The sequence below is a fragment of the Octopus sinensis genome, linkage group LG27, assembly GCF_006345805.1.
Source record: "Octopus sinensis linkage group LG27, ASM634580v1, whole genome shotgun sequence".
Lineage (NCBI taxonomy): Eukaryota > Metazoa > Mollusca > Cephalopoda > Octopoda > Octopodidae > Octopus > Octopus sinensis.
This window is the reverse complement of record NC_043023.1, coordinates 19678239-19695738: the sequence shown is the minus strand read 5'-3', so window position 1 is coordinate 19695738 and position 17500 is coordinate 19678239. Positions and strand designations below refer to the sequence as shown.

General features: G+C 41.4%; 1 protein-coding gene across 2 annotated transcripts in view; it reads right to left on the bottom strand.

Annotated features, from left to right (window-relative positions):
• Window positions 1-15804, bottom strand: part of LOC115225295 (lysoplasmalogenase-like protein TMEM86A) — a 29239-nt gene extending 13435 nt beyond the window's left edge. The window contains exons 1-2 of one of the 2 annotated variants that reach the window (XM_036514147.1): window positions 15788-15804; window positions 14228-15059 (exon numbers count right to left, since the gene is read on the bottom strand). In XM_036514147.1, coding sequence (XP_036370040.1) covers window positions 14228-15059; window positions 15788-15796 — 841 coding nt within the window. In that variant the 5' untranslated portion in view covers window positions 15797-15804. Of the gene's footprint in view, window positions 1-11015; window positions 15060-15787 lie in introns of those variants that run through there. The other variant, XM_029796237.2, reaches the window with a different exon arrangement.
• Window positions 15805-17500: the final 1696 nt, after the last annotated feature.

Here is a 17500-nt window from a genome sequence, read left to right as displayed (position 1 = left end):
ATGTATGCCACAAACAGGAGGGGACCAAGGACAGATCCCTGTGGTACACCCGATGACATCTCATATGGTGTAGAGTGCTGTCCTAGAACTGTGACTACCTCCTTTCGGCTGAGGATGAAGGATTTCAACCAGTTAAAAAGGTCATCCCCCACACCCATTGCAGAGAGTTTCACCATAAGCCTTTTGTGTGGCCACAGAGTTGAAAGCCTTAGCAAAGTCAAGGTAGACAACATCCACCCATGAGCCACTGTCAGTGATCTGAGTAATGTCCTCAAGGAACTCGACAAGCTGGTCACTGCAGCTGGAGTTAGGGACAAATCCATATTGTGAGGGTCGGATGAGACTGTGAGAGCTCCAGAAGTTCCAGAGTGTTTCTCTGACACACGATTCCATCAGTTTTGCAATACAGCTAGTGAGACTGACTGGGCGATAGTTGACAGGTGATGTGCGGTCACCCTTTTGAACAGAGGAATGACACTGGTTGTGTAAAGGAAGTGCCTGCCATGTTTGAGAAGAAGAGGTATGAACTCCATCGAGACCAGGGGAGGCATAGTTGCGCTTATTTTGAAGGTGACGTCGCAGCATGCAGGTGTAAATTCCATAGTTGTTATGGAGTTTGCTGTTAGTGATGGTGAAGATGGTACATTTTGACTTTCAACAGTGAATATGTTTGCATAGCACTCGGCAATGAGTTCTGCGCATTCCTTGGGGTCGTCAGTGATCTGGTTTGTGTGAGGGTTGCGAAGAGGGCCCACTGGAGAGTGAGATCTCTGCTTTGAATACACATATTTCCAGAAAACCTTGCTGTCAGGATTGGCTGCTATGCACTGTTCAAATTCAAGCACTGCATTTTTTGTCACTTGCTTGAGATGGTTGGAGGATTTATTCCGCTTCTTCCTGTTGGTGTCTGATTTATGCAACTTGTATTCCTGTTCAGCAGTCCGACGTTCCTTCCTGGCAAGTCGGACCGCTGAAGTTTCCGAAATTGCCCTTTTGGGGCGGTTCTTCTTTTTTTGTTTACGTGGCACTGATGCTGCACATGCTGCCCATATTGAGTCCTGGATACTCTGGAGTATAGTATTCACATCTCCAGAGTTGTAGAATTCACGCCAGTTTGGGTGCTGTAGTTCAGTGCGGTACAGGTTCCAATCTGCTCTCTTCCAATCGAAGGAAGCAGATTGGAGATGGTTCAGGTGTTTGTTGCCCGCAAAAGCCAGATTGGCGATGATCATAGCATGATCAGAGTCACCTAGAGGTTCCTCCGTAGTGCAATTGATAACCGCTTCAGGAGTTGTGGTGAAGAGCAGGTCCAAGGTGTTGTCGCCTCTTGTTGGAGAGGTGACTACTTGTGACCAGTTTGAGTCCAGCACAAGCTCAACAAAATCGTTTGCACTCTGTGGCCAATGGAAGGTTTCCCAATTGATCTCAGGATGATTGAAATCGCCTGCAATAAACACATAAGTGGCTGTTTTCCTGGCAGCAGCTCGGAGGATGTTGCAAAGCTGTGTGTCCTGATAGTAATTTGGGGGACGATAAACAACGCCAAGAAGGAGTGTTGACATGGTCATACGTACGTCACAGAAAAAAACTTCTTCTTGTGATTCGTTCAAATCGGCACAAGGAATTACCAAAAAATTTGAACGAACGTAGACCATCACACCACCACCACGGCGGTTAGTGCGGTCCTTATGGAAGAGGTTGTACCCCGTGATGTTGAAAACCCCATCACAGAGTAAGGAATGCGCCCATGTTTCCGTGACAGTGATGAAGTCAGGGTCAATACTTCTGACGTAGGCGTTGAACAAATGTATTTTGTTGCATAAACTGCGAGCATTTAAGGACAACAATTTGTACCCTGCTCGCAGTTTATGATGGTGTGTAGAGGATGGCAGGTTGTCCTGGCTTAGTTTCCCTGAGTTGCTGTAGTCTTTTTAGTTATTGTGGGTAGAGAGCACTCAGACCAGCTGGTATCTCTCTTCCACGTTTCATCAGTCTTGACAAATCTCCAGATTTGTCCATCTTCCCGAAGACTGAAGCTTTCCTGTAGAGCTGAGTTCCTATTCAGGGAAGCCGTTTGTGTATATATGTTTGTGTATCTGTGTTTGTCCCCCCAACATCGCTTGACAACCGATGCTGGTGTGTTTATGTCCCCGTAACTTAGTGGTTCGGCAAAAAGGAAGGTCCGATAGAATAAGTACTAGGCTTACAAAGAATAATTCCTGGGGGCGGTTTGCCTGACTTAAGGCAGTTCTCCAGCATGGCCGTAGTCAAATGACTGAAACAAGTAAAAGAGTAATAGAATTTGTCATAAACCATTTTTTTTTTTTTTTGAGAAAAAAATATTTCCACAAAAGTCACTCAATAATCTTTGTGGTCCTGCAATTTGTTAGAAATAGCAGTCAGAGTCTTTACGGCTTAGTGTGTCACATTGAAGGACACTCTAGATGATTCAGTAAGAAATTAGAATGACGCGGGATGGTCACGGTTGAAATTATTGGTTGTGCTATTTGCTAAAAATAGCAGCTAAATTTTCTAGACTTAGGCCTACCACACTGAAGGACACTTTAAGTGACTCAGAAATAGTGATACCCATATAAAAAAAAACACAGGGTGGTCACGGATAGATTCTTTTACATTCATGCATATGTCTGAATTTGACGTTAAAAGCTTTCAAGAGTTATATCCCTTATTTTTTCAAGAGTTACTTCCCTTATTATTGTGGGTTTTTTTTGCAATTTGCTAGAAACGATAGCTAAGATATTTACTACTGAATCTACAATATTGAAGGACAGTGGGTGATTCACTAAAAAGTAGGATACCCATATAAAAAAAATTCGCAGGATGGTCATGAATGGAGCATCTGTGCACGTAAATATGCTTCCGTTTACGATAGATTGATATCTTTATTAGGTAAACGTAGCCACGGAGGGAACGTCTATTTATGTCTGAAGCATTTCATTAAAAAAGCAGGTTGTCTACCTTCTTCCACTGTAGGAAACTCATCAACTGAATGCCTGGCTGTCTTGTGAAAAGCTTTCTTCCTAACCTCATGGCACCTTAGGCAAGTGTCTTCTACTATGGCCTCGGGCCAACCAAAGCCTTTTCAGTGGATTTGAGGGAAACTGAAAGAAGCCCGTTGTATATATTCTTTTTTACGTTTTATATGTCCAAAGACCTTTGCCATGCTGGAGTACTGCATATACTGCGCAGGAGTGGCTGTGTGGTAAGTAGCTTGCTAACCAACCACATGGTTCTGGGTTCAGTCCAACTGCGTGGCATCTTGGGGAAGTGTCTTCTGCTATAGCCCCGGGCCAACCAATGCCTTGCGAGTGGATTTGGTAGACGGAAACTGAAAGAAGCCTGTCGTATATATGTATGTGTGTGTATATGTTTGTGTGTCTGTGTTTGTCCCCCTAGCATTGCTTGACAACCGATGCTGGTGTGTTTACGTCCCCGTCACTTAGCGGTTCGGCAAAAACAGACCGATAGAATAAGTACTGGGCTTACAAAGAATAAGTCCTGGGGTCGATTTGCTCGACTAAAGGCGGTGCTCCAGCATGGCCGCAGTCAAATGACTGAAACAAGTAAAAGAGTAAAGAGATATATATATACATACATACACACACACACACAGGGTGTCCCAAAAGTTGTGCACCACCATGGTCTTTTAAAAGAATACACCCTTATTGATTTCAAAAACACTTGATTGAAATTAATCATAACAAATGCTCAAATTGAGCTCCCTCTACACTAAAACATGCAAAAAAAAAATGACAAATAATGTGAGTTCATAGCTGTTTCCTGCACCAGTTTTGCATAGCCCCAGCCCATCCAAAGTCCCTTGGATTGCAGAATGACTTGCTGTGCATACCTTGGATTGTAGAGTGACCTGCTGTGCTTGAGGACCATCCAAACGTGGCCAATGCCAGCACTGCCTTGACTGGGTTCTGTGCTGGTGACACATGACCTGCTGTGCTTGAGGAGACCTACTGAGTCAAGTACGTCAACATTAAATTAAAAATCAAATGGAAATTGTAGTGATACCTGTGCTGGTGGCACTTAAAAAGCACCAAGCCATCGTGACTGCTGCCAGCCTCCCCTGGCACCTGTGCTGGTGGCACATAAAAAGCATCAACCAATCGTGGCCATTGCCAGCCTCCCCTGGCACCTGTGCTGGTGTCACGTAAAAAACACCATCCATACGTGGCTGATGCCAGCGCCACCTTCATTGGCTTCTGTGGCGGTGGCACATATAAAGCACCCACTACATTCTCGGAGTTGTTGGCGTTAGGAAGGGCATCCAGCTGTAGAAACACTGCCAGACCAGAATGGAACCTGGCGCAGGCTCCTGGCTTCCCAGACCCCAGTCGATCCGTCCAACCCATGCCAGCATGTAAAGTGGACGTTAAACGATGATGATGATGAATTTTTAAGGAAAACCAGATTGGTGCACGACTTCTGGGACATCCTGTATGGTGATACCTGTTGTACGTGGAGGCGCAATGGCCCAGTGGTTAAGGCAGCGGACTCGCGGTTTCGATTCCCAGACTGGGCGTTGTGAGTGTTTATTGAGCGAAAACACCTAAAGCTCCATGAGGCTCCGGCAGGGGATGGTGGTGATCCCTGCTTTACTCTTTCACCACAACTTTCTCTCACTCTTACTTCCTGTTTCTGTTGTACCTGTATTTCAAAGGGCCGGCCTTGTCACTCTCTGTGTCACGCTGAATATCCCCGAGAACTACGTTAAGGGTACACGTGTCTGTGGAGTGCTCAGCCACTTACACGTTAATTTCACGAGCAGGCTGTTCCGTTGATTCGGATTAACCGGAACCCTCATTGTCGTAACCGATGGAGTGCTTCCACTCCACCTGTTGTACGAGTTTAATTCGTTGTATGAGCAAATTTGTCCTATGATTTATTCGTTTTACAAATCAATTTTCACCAATCAAAGTAACTAAAATATAATTAATCCGTTCCAGTCCCCCAAAACAACTCAAAAATAATTTATAATGGGTTTTAAAACAGAAAAGGTGTAGATGGAAATTGTAGTTGTGATACCCATGCCGGTGGCACATAAAAAGCACCATCTGAACGTGGCCGATACCAGCGCAGCCTTGACTGGCTTCCGTGCTGGTGGCATGTAAAAAGCACCATCCGAACGTAGCCGATACCATCGCAGCCTTGACTGGCTTCTGTGCTGGTGGCACATAAAAAGCACCATCCGAACGTAGCCGATACCAGCGTAGCCTTGACTGGCTTCCGTGCCGGTGGCACATAAAAAGCACCATCCGAACGTGGCCGATACCAGCGCAGCCTTGACTGGCTTCCGTGCCGGTGGCACATAAAAAGCACCATCCGAACATAGCCGATAACAGCGCAGCCTTGACTGGCTTCCGTGCTGGTGGCACATAAAAAGCACCATCGGAACGTAGCCGATACCAGCGCAGCCTTGACTGGCTTCCGTGCTGGTGGCACATAAAAAGCACCATCCGAACGTAGCCGATACCAGCGTAGCCTTGACTGGCTTCCGTGCCGGTGGCACATAAAAAGCACCATCCGAACGTGGCCGATACCAGCGCAGCCTTGACTGGCTTCCGTGCTGGTGGCATGTAAAAAGCACCATCCGAACGTGGCCGATACCAGCGCAGCCTCGACTGGCTTCCGTGCCGGTGGCACATAAAAAGCACCATCCGAACGTAGCCGATACCAGCGCAGCCTTGACTGGCTTCCGTGCAGGTGGAACATAAAAAGCACCATCCGAACGTAGCCGATACCAGCGTAGCCTTGACTGGCTTCCGTGCAGGTGGAACATAAAAAGCACCATCCGAACGTAGCCGATACCAGCGCAGCCTTGACTGGCTTCCGTGCAGGTGGAACATAAAAAGCACCATCCGAACGTAGCCGATACCAGCGCAGCCTTGACTGGCTTCCGTGCAGGTGGAACATAAAAAGCACCATCCGAACGTAGCCGATACCAGCGCAGCCTTGACTGGCTTCCGTGCTGGTGGCACATAAAAAGCACCATCCGAACGTAGCCGATACCAGCGCAGCCTTGACTGGCTTCTGTGCTGGTGGCACATAAAAAGCACCATCCGAACGTAGCCGATACCAGCGCAGCCTTGACTGGCTTCCGTGCTGGTGGCACATAAAAAGCACCATCCGAACGTAGCCGATACCATCGCAGCCTTGACTGGCTTCTGTGCTGGTGGCACATAAAAAGCACCATCCGAACGTAGCCGATACCAGCGTAGCCTTGACTGGCTTCCGTGCCGGTGGCACATAAAAAGCACCATCCGAACGTGGCCGATACCAGCGCAGCCTTGACTGGCTTCCGTGCCGGTGGCACATAAAAAGCACCATCCGAACGTAGCCGATAACAGCGCAGCCTTGACTGGCTTCCGTGCCGGTGGCACATAAAAAGCACCATCCGAACGTAGCCGATAACAGCGCAGCCTTGACTGGCTTCCGTGCCGGTGGCACATAAAAAGCACCATCCGAACGTAGCCGATAACAGCGCAGCCTTGACTGGCTTCCGTGCTGGTGGCACATAAAAAGCACCATCGGAACGTAGCCGATACCAGCGCAGCCTTGACTGGCTTCCGTGCTGGTGGCACATAAAAAGCACCATCCGAACGTAGCCGATACCAGCGCAGCCTTGACTGGCTTCCGTGCCGGTGGCACATAAAAAGCACCATCCGAACGTAGCCGATACCAGCGTAGCCTTGACTGGCTTCCGTGCCGGTGGCACATAAAAAGCACCATCCGAACGTAGCCGATGCCAGCGCCACCTTGACTGGCTTCCGTGCCGGTGGCATAAAAAAAGCACCATCCGAACGTAGCCGATACCAGCGCAGCCTTGACTGGCTTCCGTGCAGGTGGAACATAAAAAGCACCATCCGAACGTAGCCGATACCAGCGCAGCCTTGACTGGCTTCCGTGCAGGTGGAACATAAAAAGCACCATCCGAACGTGGCCGATACCAGCGCAGCCTTGACTGGCTTCCGTGCAGGTGGAACATAAAAAGCACCATCCGAACGTAGCCGATACCAGCGCAGCCTTGACTGCCTTCCGTGCAGGTGGAACATAAAAAGCACCATCCGAACGTAGCCGATACCAGCGCAGCCTTGACTGGCTTCCGTGCAGGTGGAACATAAAAAGCACCATCCGAACGTAGCCGATACCAGCGCAGCCTTGACTGGCTTCCGTGCAGGTGGAACATAAAAAGCACCATCCGAACGTGGATAATTATAAAAAAGAGAATGCAAAAGAAATATGAAAACTGGTTTTATTAACTGAATTACCTTAAAGATGGGATGATTTGTGTCCACGTACTGCGGATTTCCGCTCATACCTCAAGACAAAAATTCAAACAAGTCTCAGCTCGTACAGCAAATTATTCATATAATGGGGCACTTGTAAAGCAAGGTTCTACCGCATACTTATGTATAGAAGGGCATTACATAAGAACCTGCTTTGATAAAATTAGAAGTCAAAATACTCCTCAACCACAGAAGCTTAGAAGTATTTTTAGCGAAGCGGGTACTTATATATATATATATATTATATATATTATATTAAATTAGAGATAAAACCACTACTAGGCAAATCAAACAGTGAAAATCATAAACCAATACATAGAAATAAAATTAATAAAATATATCTATATATATAAAACTGTAGTTGCGTGAGTGTCTGTCCCCTTCGATTTAGATTCCTAGCTACTCCCACATTTTGCGGTGCAGTTTAACCAAATTCGGGTATCTTATAGTCGTCATTCATATCGAGCCCGTCTGGGTATTAGCGCGCGTCTACGATGAGTCTACGATTTTAAAAATATTTTTTATTCCATTTTAATGCATAATTTTTCGTGTGTCGATGGCGGCGGAGTTGGCGTCCATGGTCACACCTGCGCCTGTTTGCTTCTCCCCCTTCTTCCCTCCCTCGTGAAGCTGTGGGGAAGGGAGTGTAAGGAAATCAACGTCGTAAAGCGTTTTCAAGGAGACCGGCGTTCTTTTAGAACAACGACTTCATGGCTTGAAGACACCAAAACAGAAATGGCTAAGAAAGCCCGAATTGGTATCTATAAGGGAAGTAACTCTCTAAAAATGCTTATATAGTTATTTCCCTTACAAACCCGAGCAACGCCGGGCGATACTGCTAGTAAAAAATAAAATTCAAAATTTATATTATTTAAATTTAAAGTTAAAATTTAAAAAATTATTTAAATTAATAATTTTTTTTAATATATTTTTAAAATTAATTTTATTTCTATGTATTGGATTATGATTTTCACTGTTTGATTGGCCTAATAGTGGTTTTATCTCTAATTTAATATAATATATATTTATACTAGAAAATTAGATTTAATCCTAAATCTAATTTTTGCCTGTAAGTTTGGATTTACTCCCTAATATTTTATATATATATATCATCACATCATCATCATCATCATCATCATCATTTAGCGTCCGTTTTCCATGCTAGCATGGTTTGGACCATGCTATATATATATATACTTATTTAAAAGCAGCAGAAATTTAACAAAAGCTGTTACTCGGAGTTTCACGTTCCCGTTCTTCGGAAGAATAAACTGTAAAAATTCACAGCTGACCTCAGAATTGAACTCAGAATGGAGACAACCACAAGAAGACGTGAAACTCCAAGTAACAGCTTTTGTTAAATTTCTGCTGCTTTTAAATAAACCATATTACTCTACCTCTGGTATTTGAGTACTCTTTTTTCCACCTTGTTTCACATTTATGTGTTACTCCGGTATATATATATATATATATATATATATAATATATATATATATATATATATATATATACTTTATTTAAAGCTGCAGAAAATTCAACAAAACCTGTTACTCTGAGTTTCACGTTTCCGTTCATCGGACAGTTTTTGCTAGAATCTAGCAAAAACTGTGTGACGAACGGGAACGTGAAACTCAGAGTAACAGGTTTTGTTGAATTTTGTTGAGTAACAGGTTTTGTTGAATTTTCTGCTGCTTTAAAGAAAGCATATTACTCTACCTCTGGTATTTGAGTACTCTTTTTTCCACCTTGTTTCACATTCATGTGTTTACTCCGGTATATATATATAAATATTTATATTCATTTCTGGTAGAGATGCTGTATTTCGTTATGCAACCATGATATATGACGAAGTATATTAAAGACTTATAAGAAATCAGCACTGTCCTACCTGTGTCAGCAGTGCAATTAACTCAGTTTTAAATTTATTTCTACAGAAATTTTCTATAGAAACTGGAGCCAGCATTGAATGTTACAATGTTTTATATATGAGCAAGTCTATGTAAACAAAGAAAGAAAAACAGCAATGTAGGTACCTGTTTTTCTATCTTTGATCGCATTGATTAGAGATATATGTGTATATGAAATGTCATAACTTTCAGTGTAGGCCCTAGTTTCTCTAGAAAATTGGTAGTGATAACTTTAAAAATTGATATAGATACATGCTTATATTAAGGTTACCAATGGTTTCATGTTATAGAAAATACCATAATATCTTAACAACTGTTCAAGCCGATCACAGGGACGAATGGCTTTAATCTCCATTTTGGATGAAATCAGCATGCTTTCTCCTGATCCCAAATTCAAACTCAAGGGAGATAATCACTCCAAGAGTAGTGCCCCTTGTTTTCTTAATAGGTGAACTCCTGAGACATTTCATAAGACATTTTGGATCTTTTTGGTTTGAACGACAGTTTTTAACATAATTTCTAGGTAACTAAAAAAATTTAAAACTTCGTATACTGGTAGAATGTGTTTATAAAACATCTTTTTCTCTTGGCTTTATTTTAAAAATTCTACAGTTTGTAAGATATTTGTCTTTTTTCTTCTTCAATTCCTGCAATTTCAACCAATCACTGACATCTATTGAGGTAAAAAACATTCTGTGCGGTATGAATATGTCCCTCGTTTAAGAAACAGATTGGGTTTATTTACATAAGTGAAGAAAAAAAAGATACCCTTTCCCCCACCCCTAACCCTAAAACAGATTGAAATGCAATAGATCGATACTAGGGTCATAATTATGGGCGACAATTTCACATGACCCCGCTAGAAAAAACTGCCGTTCAAACCGAAAAGATTCGACATTTTGTGTTTTTTTTAATTCAGCATGGAGAGGAACACCATTCCTCTGTGTGATCAGCATAAAAAATTGTTAAGATATTAAAATATTTTTCTGGGCATGAAACCAATGGTAGCCTTAATACACAAATAAAGAAATTTTATCCACCAATGAGGTGTTGAGCACTCATTCTTGTCATTTGACATTCATGAATGTATGTATGTGTGTGTGTGTGTATTTATACTATACACATACGTGTATATACGTGGTGGAAATTTTTTTGTGTCAGTTATTGTCTTGTAATAACAATTCCTGGAATTCAGTATCCTTGAAGAAGTTTTAACGAATCACCATCATCATATTAATTATTATTATTAATTAATTAATTAAATAAATAAACGCTGGAATGGCAGAACATGAAATATGGTGTGATATTAAACAAAAAAATTTTTATTATTTAAAAAAAAAAAAAGAAAAACAATAATTAAACTGTTTTGTGCCACTGTTGGCACACGAGGAGTCTGTCCACACGCACCTTTGTGTCTCTCTGAAAAGTGCTCATTTGGACGGTTTCGGGTCGTGTGCCAGATGCAAAGTGTCACATCGTGCCGTCGCTCGTGCTTCCTCCTCCGTAATCATTAGAAACCAAACAAAAAAAAAAAAAAAAAAATCATCCAGTCCCCAGTATATAACTGGTACGGTGTCCATCTTCTTTGGAAGAATAAAGAGTAAAAATTCACAGCTGTCCTCAGAATTGAACTCAAAACGGAGACAACCACAACAAGATGTTTATGTCCGATGCTCTATCGATTTTGCTCATAGATCACCTATAAGTGGACAGAACGCCTTCAGGTAGTTAATCACATCTTCACATTTCTAGGTTCTGTGTTCAAATCACGCCAAGGTTGATTAAAATTTTTTTTTTTTTCTAATTTTCTAATATTTGGCTTTTGGCAAGATCCTTTGCAGTCTCTGCTTCGTTAAGGATTTTGATAATTATTTAATAATTACTGTAGCTTGATCCATTTTTGGTATTGTTTATTTTCTGGCCAGCAGATTCTTAAATTTATTTTTGTTTTACATAAGTATGTCCAAGTGTGAGAGTGTTAGCGATTAATGATTAGGGACTAGTTATTTATTAATTAATTAAATAAATAATTAATTAACTGATTAATTCAGATTTTTGTTGTTACAACAACTCGTTAAGCTTGCTGTTTTGTTTCCTGAACATCCAAGTTCAATTCCTGCCAGGACACATTTCAATTACTTGCGTGTGTATATATGTGTGTGTATATATGTGTGTGTATATTTCTATGTATATGTGTGCATGTGTATGTATGTCTGTATGTGCTTGTGTATACATGTGTGTATGTATATGTGTGTGTGTGTGTGTGTATATATATATAGGTATGTATATGTGCATGTATGTATATTGTGACTATGTATGTATATACATAGTCACAATGTGATTGCAATGGCTTTTCTGGGTAGATTTTTGTATTTTTCCAATCTTACACAATTATCAATAACTTTATCCATTTCTTCATTAAGATTTTAATTATTATTCTAGCCATCATCTTTGGTAATCCATCTCCTGGCTGGCCAAGTTTTATACATTTTTATATATCTGAATGCGTGCTTGTATCAACAACTTATAATTTTTTGGTAAATTCATTATTTGTATGCTTGTTAAGGATATGTTAATTATCAGAGCCGTGAGCATTGTCGGTATTACTGCTTACTGACTGACTAATTCAATTCTTAATTTGGGTGTTTTTGACTGCTTCGGTGTTTGGTTAATGATAACAAGTGATTGAAAATGAACTCAATACTGTATATAAGAGTATAGTTTCTTGAACTCTAAATATTCACCTAATTGAACTGAATAAAACTGGAGCAATATGTGATACTTCTCTATTCAGACACCTGAGCTTTTTGTTGACCGACTTAGAGACAAGTGTGTGTGTGTGTGTGTGTATGTGTGTGTGCCACCGGTGCCAGTTAGGAAACATTGGCATAGGCCACAGCTATGATCTCATTTAGCTTCATTGGTCTCTTCAAGCACAGTATATCGCCACAGGTTTTGGACATATACATTAAATTTGCTAACGACTGTTCTGGTTGATTTCTGGTTCTTCTGATTCTTGCTCTGTGGATACATAGACATGCGTGTTGGTGTTCGTTAAAATTATGACTTAATTAGTACAGGTTTTTGTTGCAATTCATGGTTAAGTTCGTTGTTACTTTTCTTCTCCTTTTGTTAATCAATGGTCATTCATTAGTGTGTGTGTTTGTGCATGTTAATTAATAAATTTGTCCATTCTCCTGTTGCAAATTTGGGTAAATTTGTTAATTGGTTCCTCGTAATTTTTTTTTTTCACCAGGGTCATTACTCAGTGTGTGTGTGTGTGTGTGTGTACTTAAATTAATTTGGTCCTGCATTTGTTATCACAAATTTTGGTGAAACTCGTTATCTCTCCTCATTAATCAGAGTTAAATCATTCTCTTTACTGTCTGGCCAGCCAGTCAGACAATTCTTTGCATAAGCATTAATTAAATAAATTTAAAATCAATTAGCAATAACTCAACTTCTCATCGTTAATTTGGGACAAATTAATTATCCTTCTCGTTAACATGGCGGGGCATAATAGTTATCATTTCTGTATTTTCCTTGTATATGCATGTATGTATGTGTATGTATGTGTATGTATGTGTGTGTGTGTGTGTGTGTGTAGTGGAGTAAATTTATTAATTACCACAGCTTCTTGTAACTCCAATTTTCAGGTAAAGTTCATTATTCATCTCGTTAAGGTAACATGTTTCATCACAGCCACTGCTACAGTTAGAGTTGTTGTTGTTGCTATTGTGGTCTGCAAATTCTTCATGAGAAGGTGTATGTAATTGTTAACTAATTATTTAATTAGCTATCTAATTATTCTGGCTACAGGTTATATTAATTTTGGGCAAAGTTCGTTATCCATCTCTTCGTTAAGGTATTGGTGGTGGTAGCCAAAGTGTTGTTTTTGTTTTCTGGTCGGCCAATTCTTAACGATTGTGTGTTTTAATTAGTTATCTATTTAATTAATCCAGCTACAGGTTACGTTAATTTTGGGTAAAGGTCATTACCCACCTGTTCGTTAAGGTAGCGTGCTTCATCATATTAACTCTTGATGTTGTTGTTGTTGTTTTCTGGTCGGCCAATTTTTAACGATTGTGTGTTTTAATTAGTTATCTATTTAATTAATCTGGCTACAGGTTATATTAATTTTGGACAAAGTTCGTTATCCATCTCTTCGTTAAGTTATTGGTGGTGGTAGCCAAAGTGATGTTGTTGTTTTCTGGTCGGCCAATTCTTAACGATTGTGTGTGTTTTAATTAGTTATCTATTTAATTAATCTGGCTACAGGTTATATTAATTTTGGACAAAGTTCGTTATCCATCTCTTCGTTAAGTTATTGGTGGTGGTAGCCAAAGTGATGTTGTTGTTTTCTGGTCGGCCAATTCTTAACGATTGTGTGTGTTTTAATTAGTTATCTATTTAATTAATCCAGCTACAGGTTATATTAATTTTGGACAAAGTTCGTTATCCATCTCTTCGTTAAGTTATTGGTGGTGGTAGCCAAAGTGATGTTGTTGTTTTCTGGTCGGCCAATTCTTAACGATTGTGTGTGTTTTAATTAGTTATCTATTTAATTAATCCAGCTACTGGTTATGCTAATTTTGTGGGGTAAATTTCGTCAACGATCTCCTTGTTTCATCGTGACAACTGGCAGACATTGTTTTGCTTGTTGCTGCCTTCTGGTCGGTCAACTATGCGTGCATGCATGTTCGTATATATATATATATATATATATATATATATATATGTATGTGTGTATGTGAATGTGTGTGTATGTATGATTTAATTAAACATTGCAGCCGTCCAGTTTCTTGATATTTCAAGTTTGGGCGGTGGAGGTAAAAACTCGTTAGCTTGATCTCGTTATGATGGTCTTCATTATCTTTGGTCGTTTATTTCATTTTCATCTGGCCCGGCCCAATCTTGCTGTATGTCTTAATTAACAGAATGATCAAAATTAATTAATTGATTAATTAATCATTATCAATTAATTAATCAGTCCAGCTTCTTGTTGTGTTCTTTGATTAAGTTCGTTAATTTTCTCTTCGTTATCTTGACTGCTGCTGCTGCTGTTGTTGTCATCGCTGTCGTTATGTTCATGTGTTGGTTGTTGTAGTTGTTCTTGTTGTTGTGTTGGGTATTTGGTCTGGGTGAGGACCAGGAGCTCTTCAGCTTGGCTGTCAACCACGGACAGTGATATGAGGAGCTGTGCCGCGTAATACGTACTCATGATTAGCGTGTGAGCGTATGGCACAGGGTGGCGGAATTTATCGATGGCAATCATAAAATCAGAGATGATGAAGAGGATCGATCCGGCACAGCTGCAGAGCTTCGTCCACGTCCAGAGGTCGTCGAAAAACTGGACGCGGGCCACGGCCCTCCAGGCCATCGTGCAGATGAGCACGCCGTACACGATGACCATGTAGAAGAGGATACCACTGTTAGCGTCCATCCCGGCGGTGACGTAGGAGGACGATACGCCGCAGAACACGGCAAGGACCGTCGCAGCGTAGGGGTTGAACGGGCGCCATCCAAAGGCCCGCGCGTAGGCCGCCTGCGCGATGGCAAACATCACCATGCCGTGGATGAAGTAGGTCTTTTTCCACACGAGGAAAGCGTCGCCTAGGCAACTGAAGATGAGCCCAATGAGGATGCGGCGCGAATACCGATAATAGATACTAAAACTCATTCCGTGAAGAAGGACGAAGAGCATGAGGGAGACGATGGGCAGGCATTTGAAGATGCAGCAGAAGATGCTTGGTGGGTTCTTGTCTTGGAACAACACAAAGTAGAGAGCTACAGTCTTGAAGAATGGCACCAATTTCGGTCCGACGCTTTTCAACTGCAAAACAAGAGAAAAAAGGAGGTTAATTAGAAAAGATGAAGAAAATGGATTAATATTCGGATCTTTTACTCTTTTACTCTTTTACTTGTTTCAGTCATTTGACTGCAGCCATGCTGGAGCACCGTCTTTTAGTCGAGCAAATCAACCCCGGGACTTATTCTTTGTAAGCCCAGTACTTATTCTATTGGTCTCTTTTTGCCGAACCGCTAAGTGACGGGGACGTAAACACACCAGCATCGGTTGTCAAGCAATGCTAGGGGGACAAACACAGACACACACACACACATATATATATATACATATATACGACAGGCTTCTTTCAGTTTCCGTCTACTAAATCCACTTACAAGGCATTGGTCGGCCCGGGGCTATAGCAGAAGATACTTGCCCAAGATGGCACGCAGTGGGACTGAACCTGGAACCATGTGGTTGGTAAACAAGCTACTTACCACACAGCCACTCCTATATATATATATATATATATATATACACGACAGGCTTCTTTCAGTTTCCATCTACCAAATCCACTCACAAGGCATTGGTTGGCCCGGGACTATAGCAGAAGACACTTGCCCAAGATGCCACGCAGTGGGAATGAACCCGGAACCATGTGGTTGGTAAACAACCTACTTACCACACAGCTACTCCTGCGCCTATATATTCGGATCTTTTCGGTTTGACCGGCAGTTTTTTAGGAGTGGCTGTGTGGTAAGTAGCTTGCTAACCAACCACATGGTTCCGGGTTCAGTCCCACTGCGTGGCATCTTTGGCAAGTGTCTTCTGCTATAGCCCCGGGCCGACCAATGCCTTGTGAGTGGATTTGGTAGATGGAAACTGAAAGAAGCCTGTCGTATATATGTATATATATATATATATATATATAGGAGTGGCTGTGTGGTAAGTAGCTTGTTTACCAACCACATGGTTCCAGGTTCAGTCCCACTGCGTCGCATCTTGGGCAAGTATCTTCTGCTATAGCCCCGGGCCGACCAATGCCTTGTAAGTGGATTTAGTAGACAGAAACTGAAAGAAGCCTGTCGTATATATGTATATATATATATATATATATATATATATGTCTGTGTTTGTCACCCTAGCATTGCTTGACAACCGATGCTGGTGTGTTTACGTCCCCGTCACTTAGCGGTTCGGCAAAAAGAGACCGATAGAATAAGTACTGGGCTTACAAAGAATAAGTCCCGGGGTCGATTTGCTCGACTAAAGGCGGTGCTCCAGCATGGCCGCAGTCAAACGACTGAAACAAGTAAAAGAGTAAAAAGAGTAACTAAACACTTTTAAACTTCGTATACTGGTAGAATGTGTTTATAAAACATCTTTTTCTCTTGGCTTTATTGAGAAAATTCTATAGTTTGTAAGATATTTGTTGTTTTTTTCCTTCAATTTCTGCAATTTCAACCAATCAATGACGTCTATTGAGGTAGAAAAAAAACATTCTGTGCCATATGATTATGTCCCTCGGTTAAGAAACAGATTGGGTTTATTTACATTTGTGAAGAAGAAAAGATACCCTTCCCCCACCCCTAACCCTAAAACAGATTGAAATGCAATAGATCGATACTAGTGTCATAATTATGGGTGACAAGTTCATATGACACCGCTAGAAAAAACTGCCGGTCACCACCTTGACACCAGGACTTATTTCTTAAGCCTAGTACTTATTCTATCGGTCACTTTTGCCGACCTGAAAATGTTACAGCAGAAATTATATTCACCTCAATAGACGTCATTGATTGGTTGAAATTGCCGAAATGCAAGAAATTAAACAAGAAATAGCTTACAAACTACAGAATTTTCTCAATAAAGCCAAGAGAAAAAGATGTTTTATAAACACATTCTACCAGAATACGAAGTTTAAAAGTGTTTAGTTACGTGGAAATTATGTTAAAAAAACTGCCGGTCAAACCGAAAAGATCCCGTTGTTGTTTAGCCCCAGGTCAGTGGTGGTCCAGGCACACCAATGATCAAAGACGTTCCAGTCGTTGTATCCTTCGCTTTCTTAAAACAGTAGAGTATGGTTTAAGGGAGATTTGGCTGCTATTTCTAGCAGGGTGGACACCAGCGCTGAGTTCCCGAAACGGGACGGCCGATTTGTTAAGAGGGGTGAATAGCATTTTGCTGTCGATGGTAAATTCGAAAAACGGAAATAGGGGAGGGAAGGTAAGAGAGAGAGAGAAAGAGAGAGAGAGAGAGAGAGAGAATTGGAGAAAAGAAAGGGAAGAAGAAAAGTCGAGGAAGACAGACAAAAAGAGAAAGAGGAGGATGGTAAATATAGAGTGAAAGACAGAGATAATGAGAGAGAGAGAGAGAGAGAGAGACAGAAATAGAAGGAAGAGGAGGAATAGAACGGAGTGAAAAGAGAGAGAAAGAAATATGGGAAGAGGAAAGAGAAAATGAGAGAAGGAAGGTAATAGGTACGA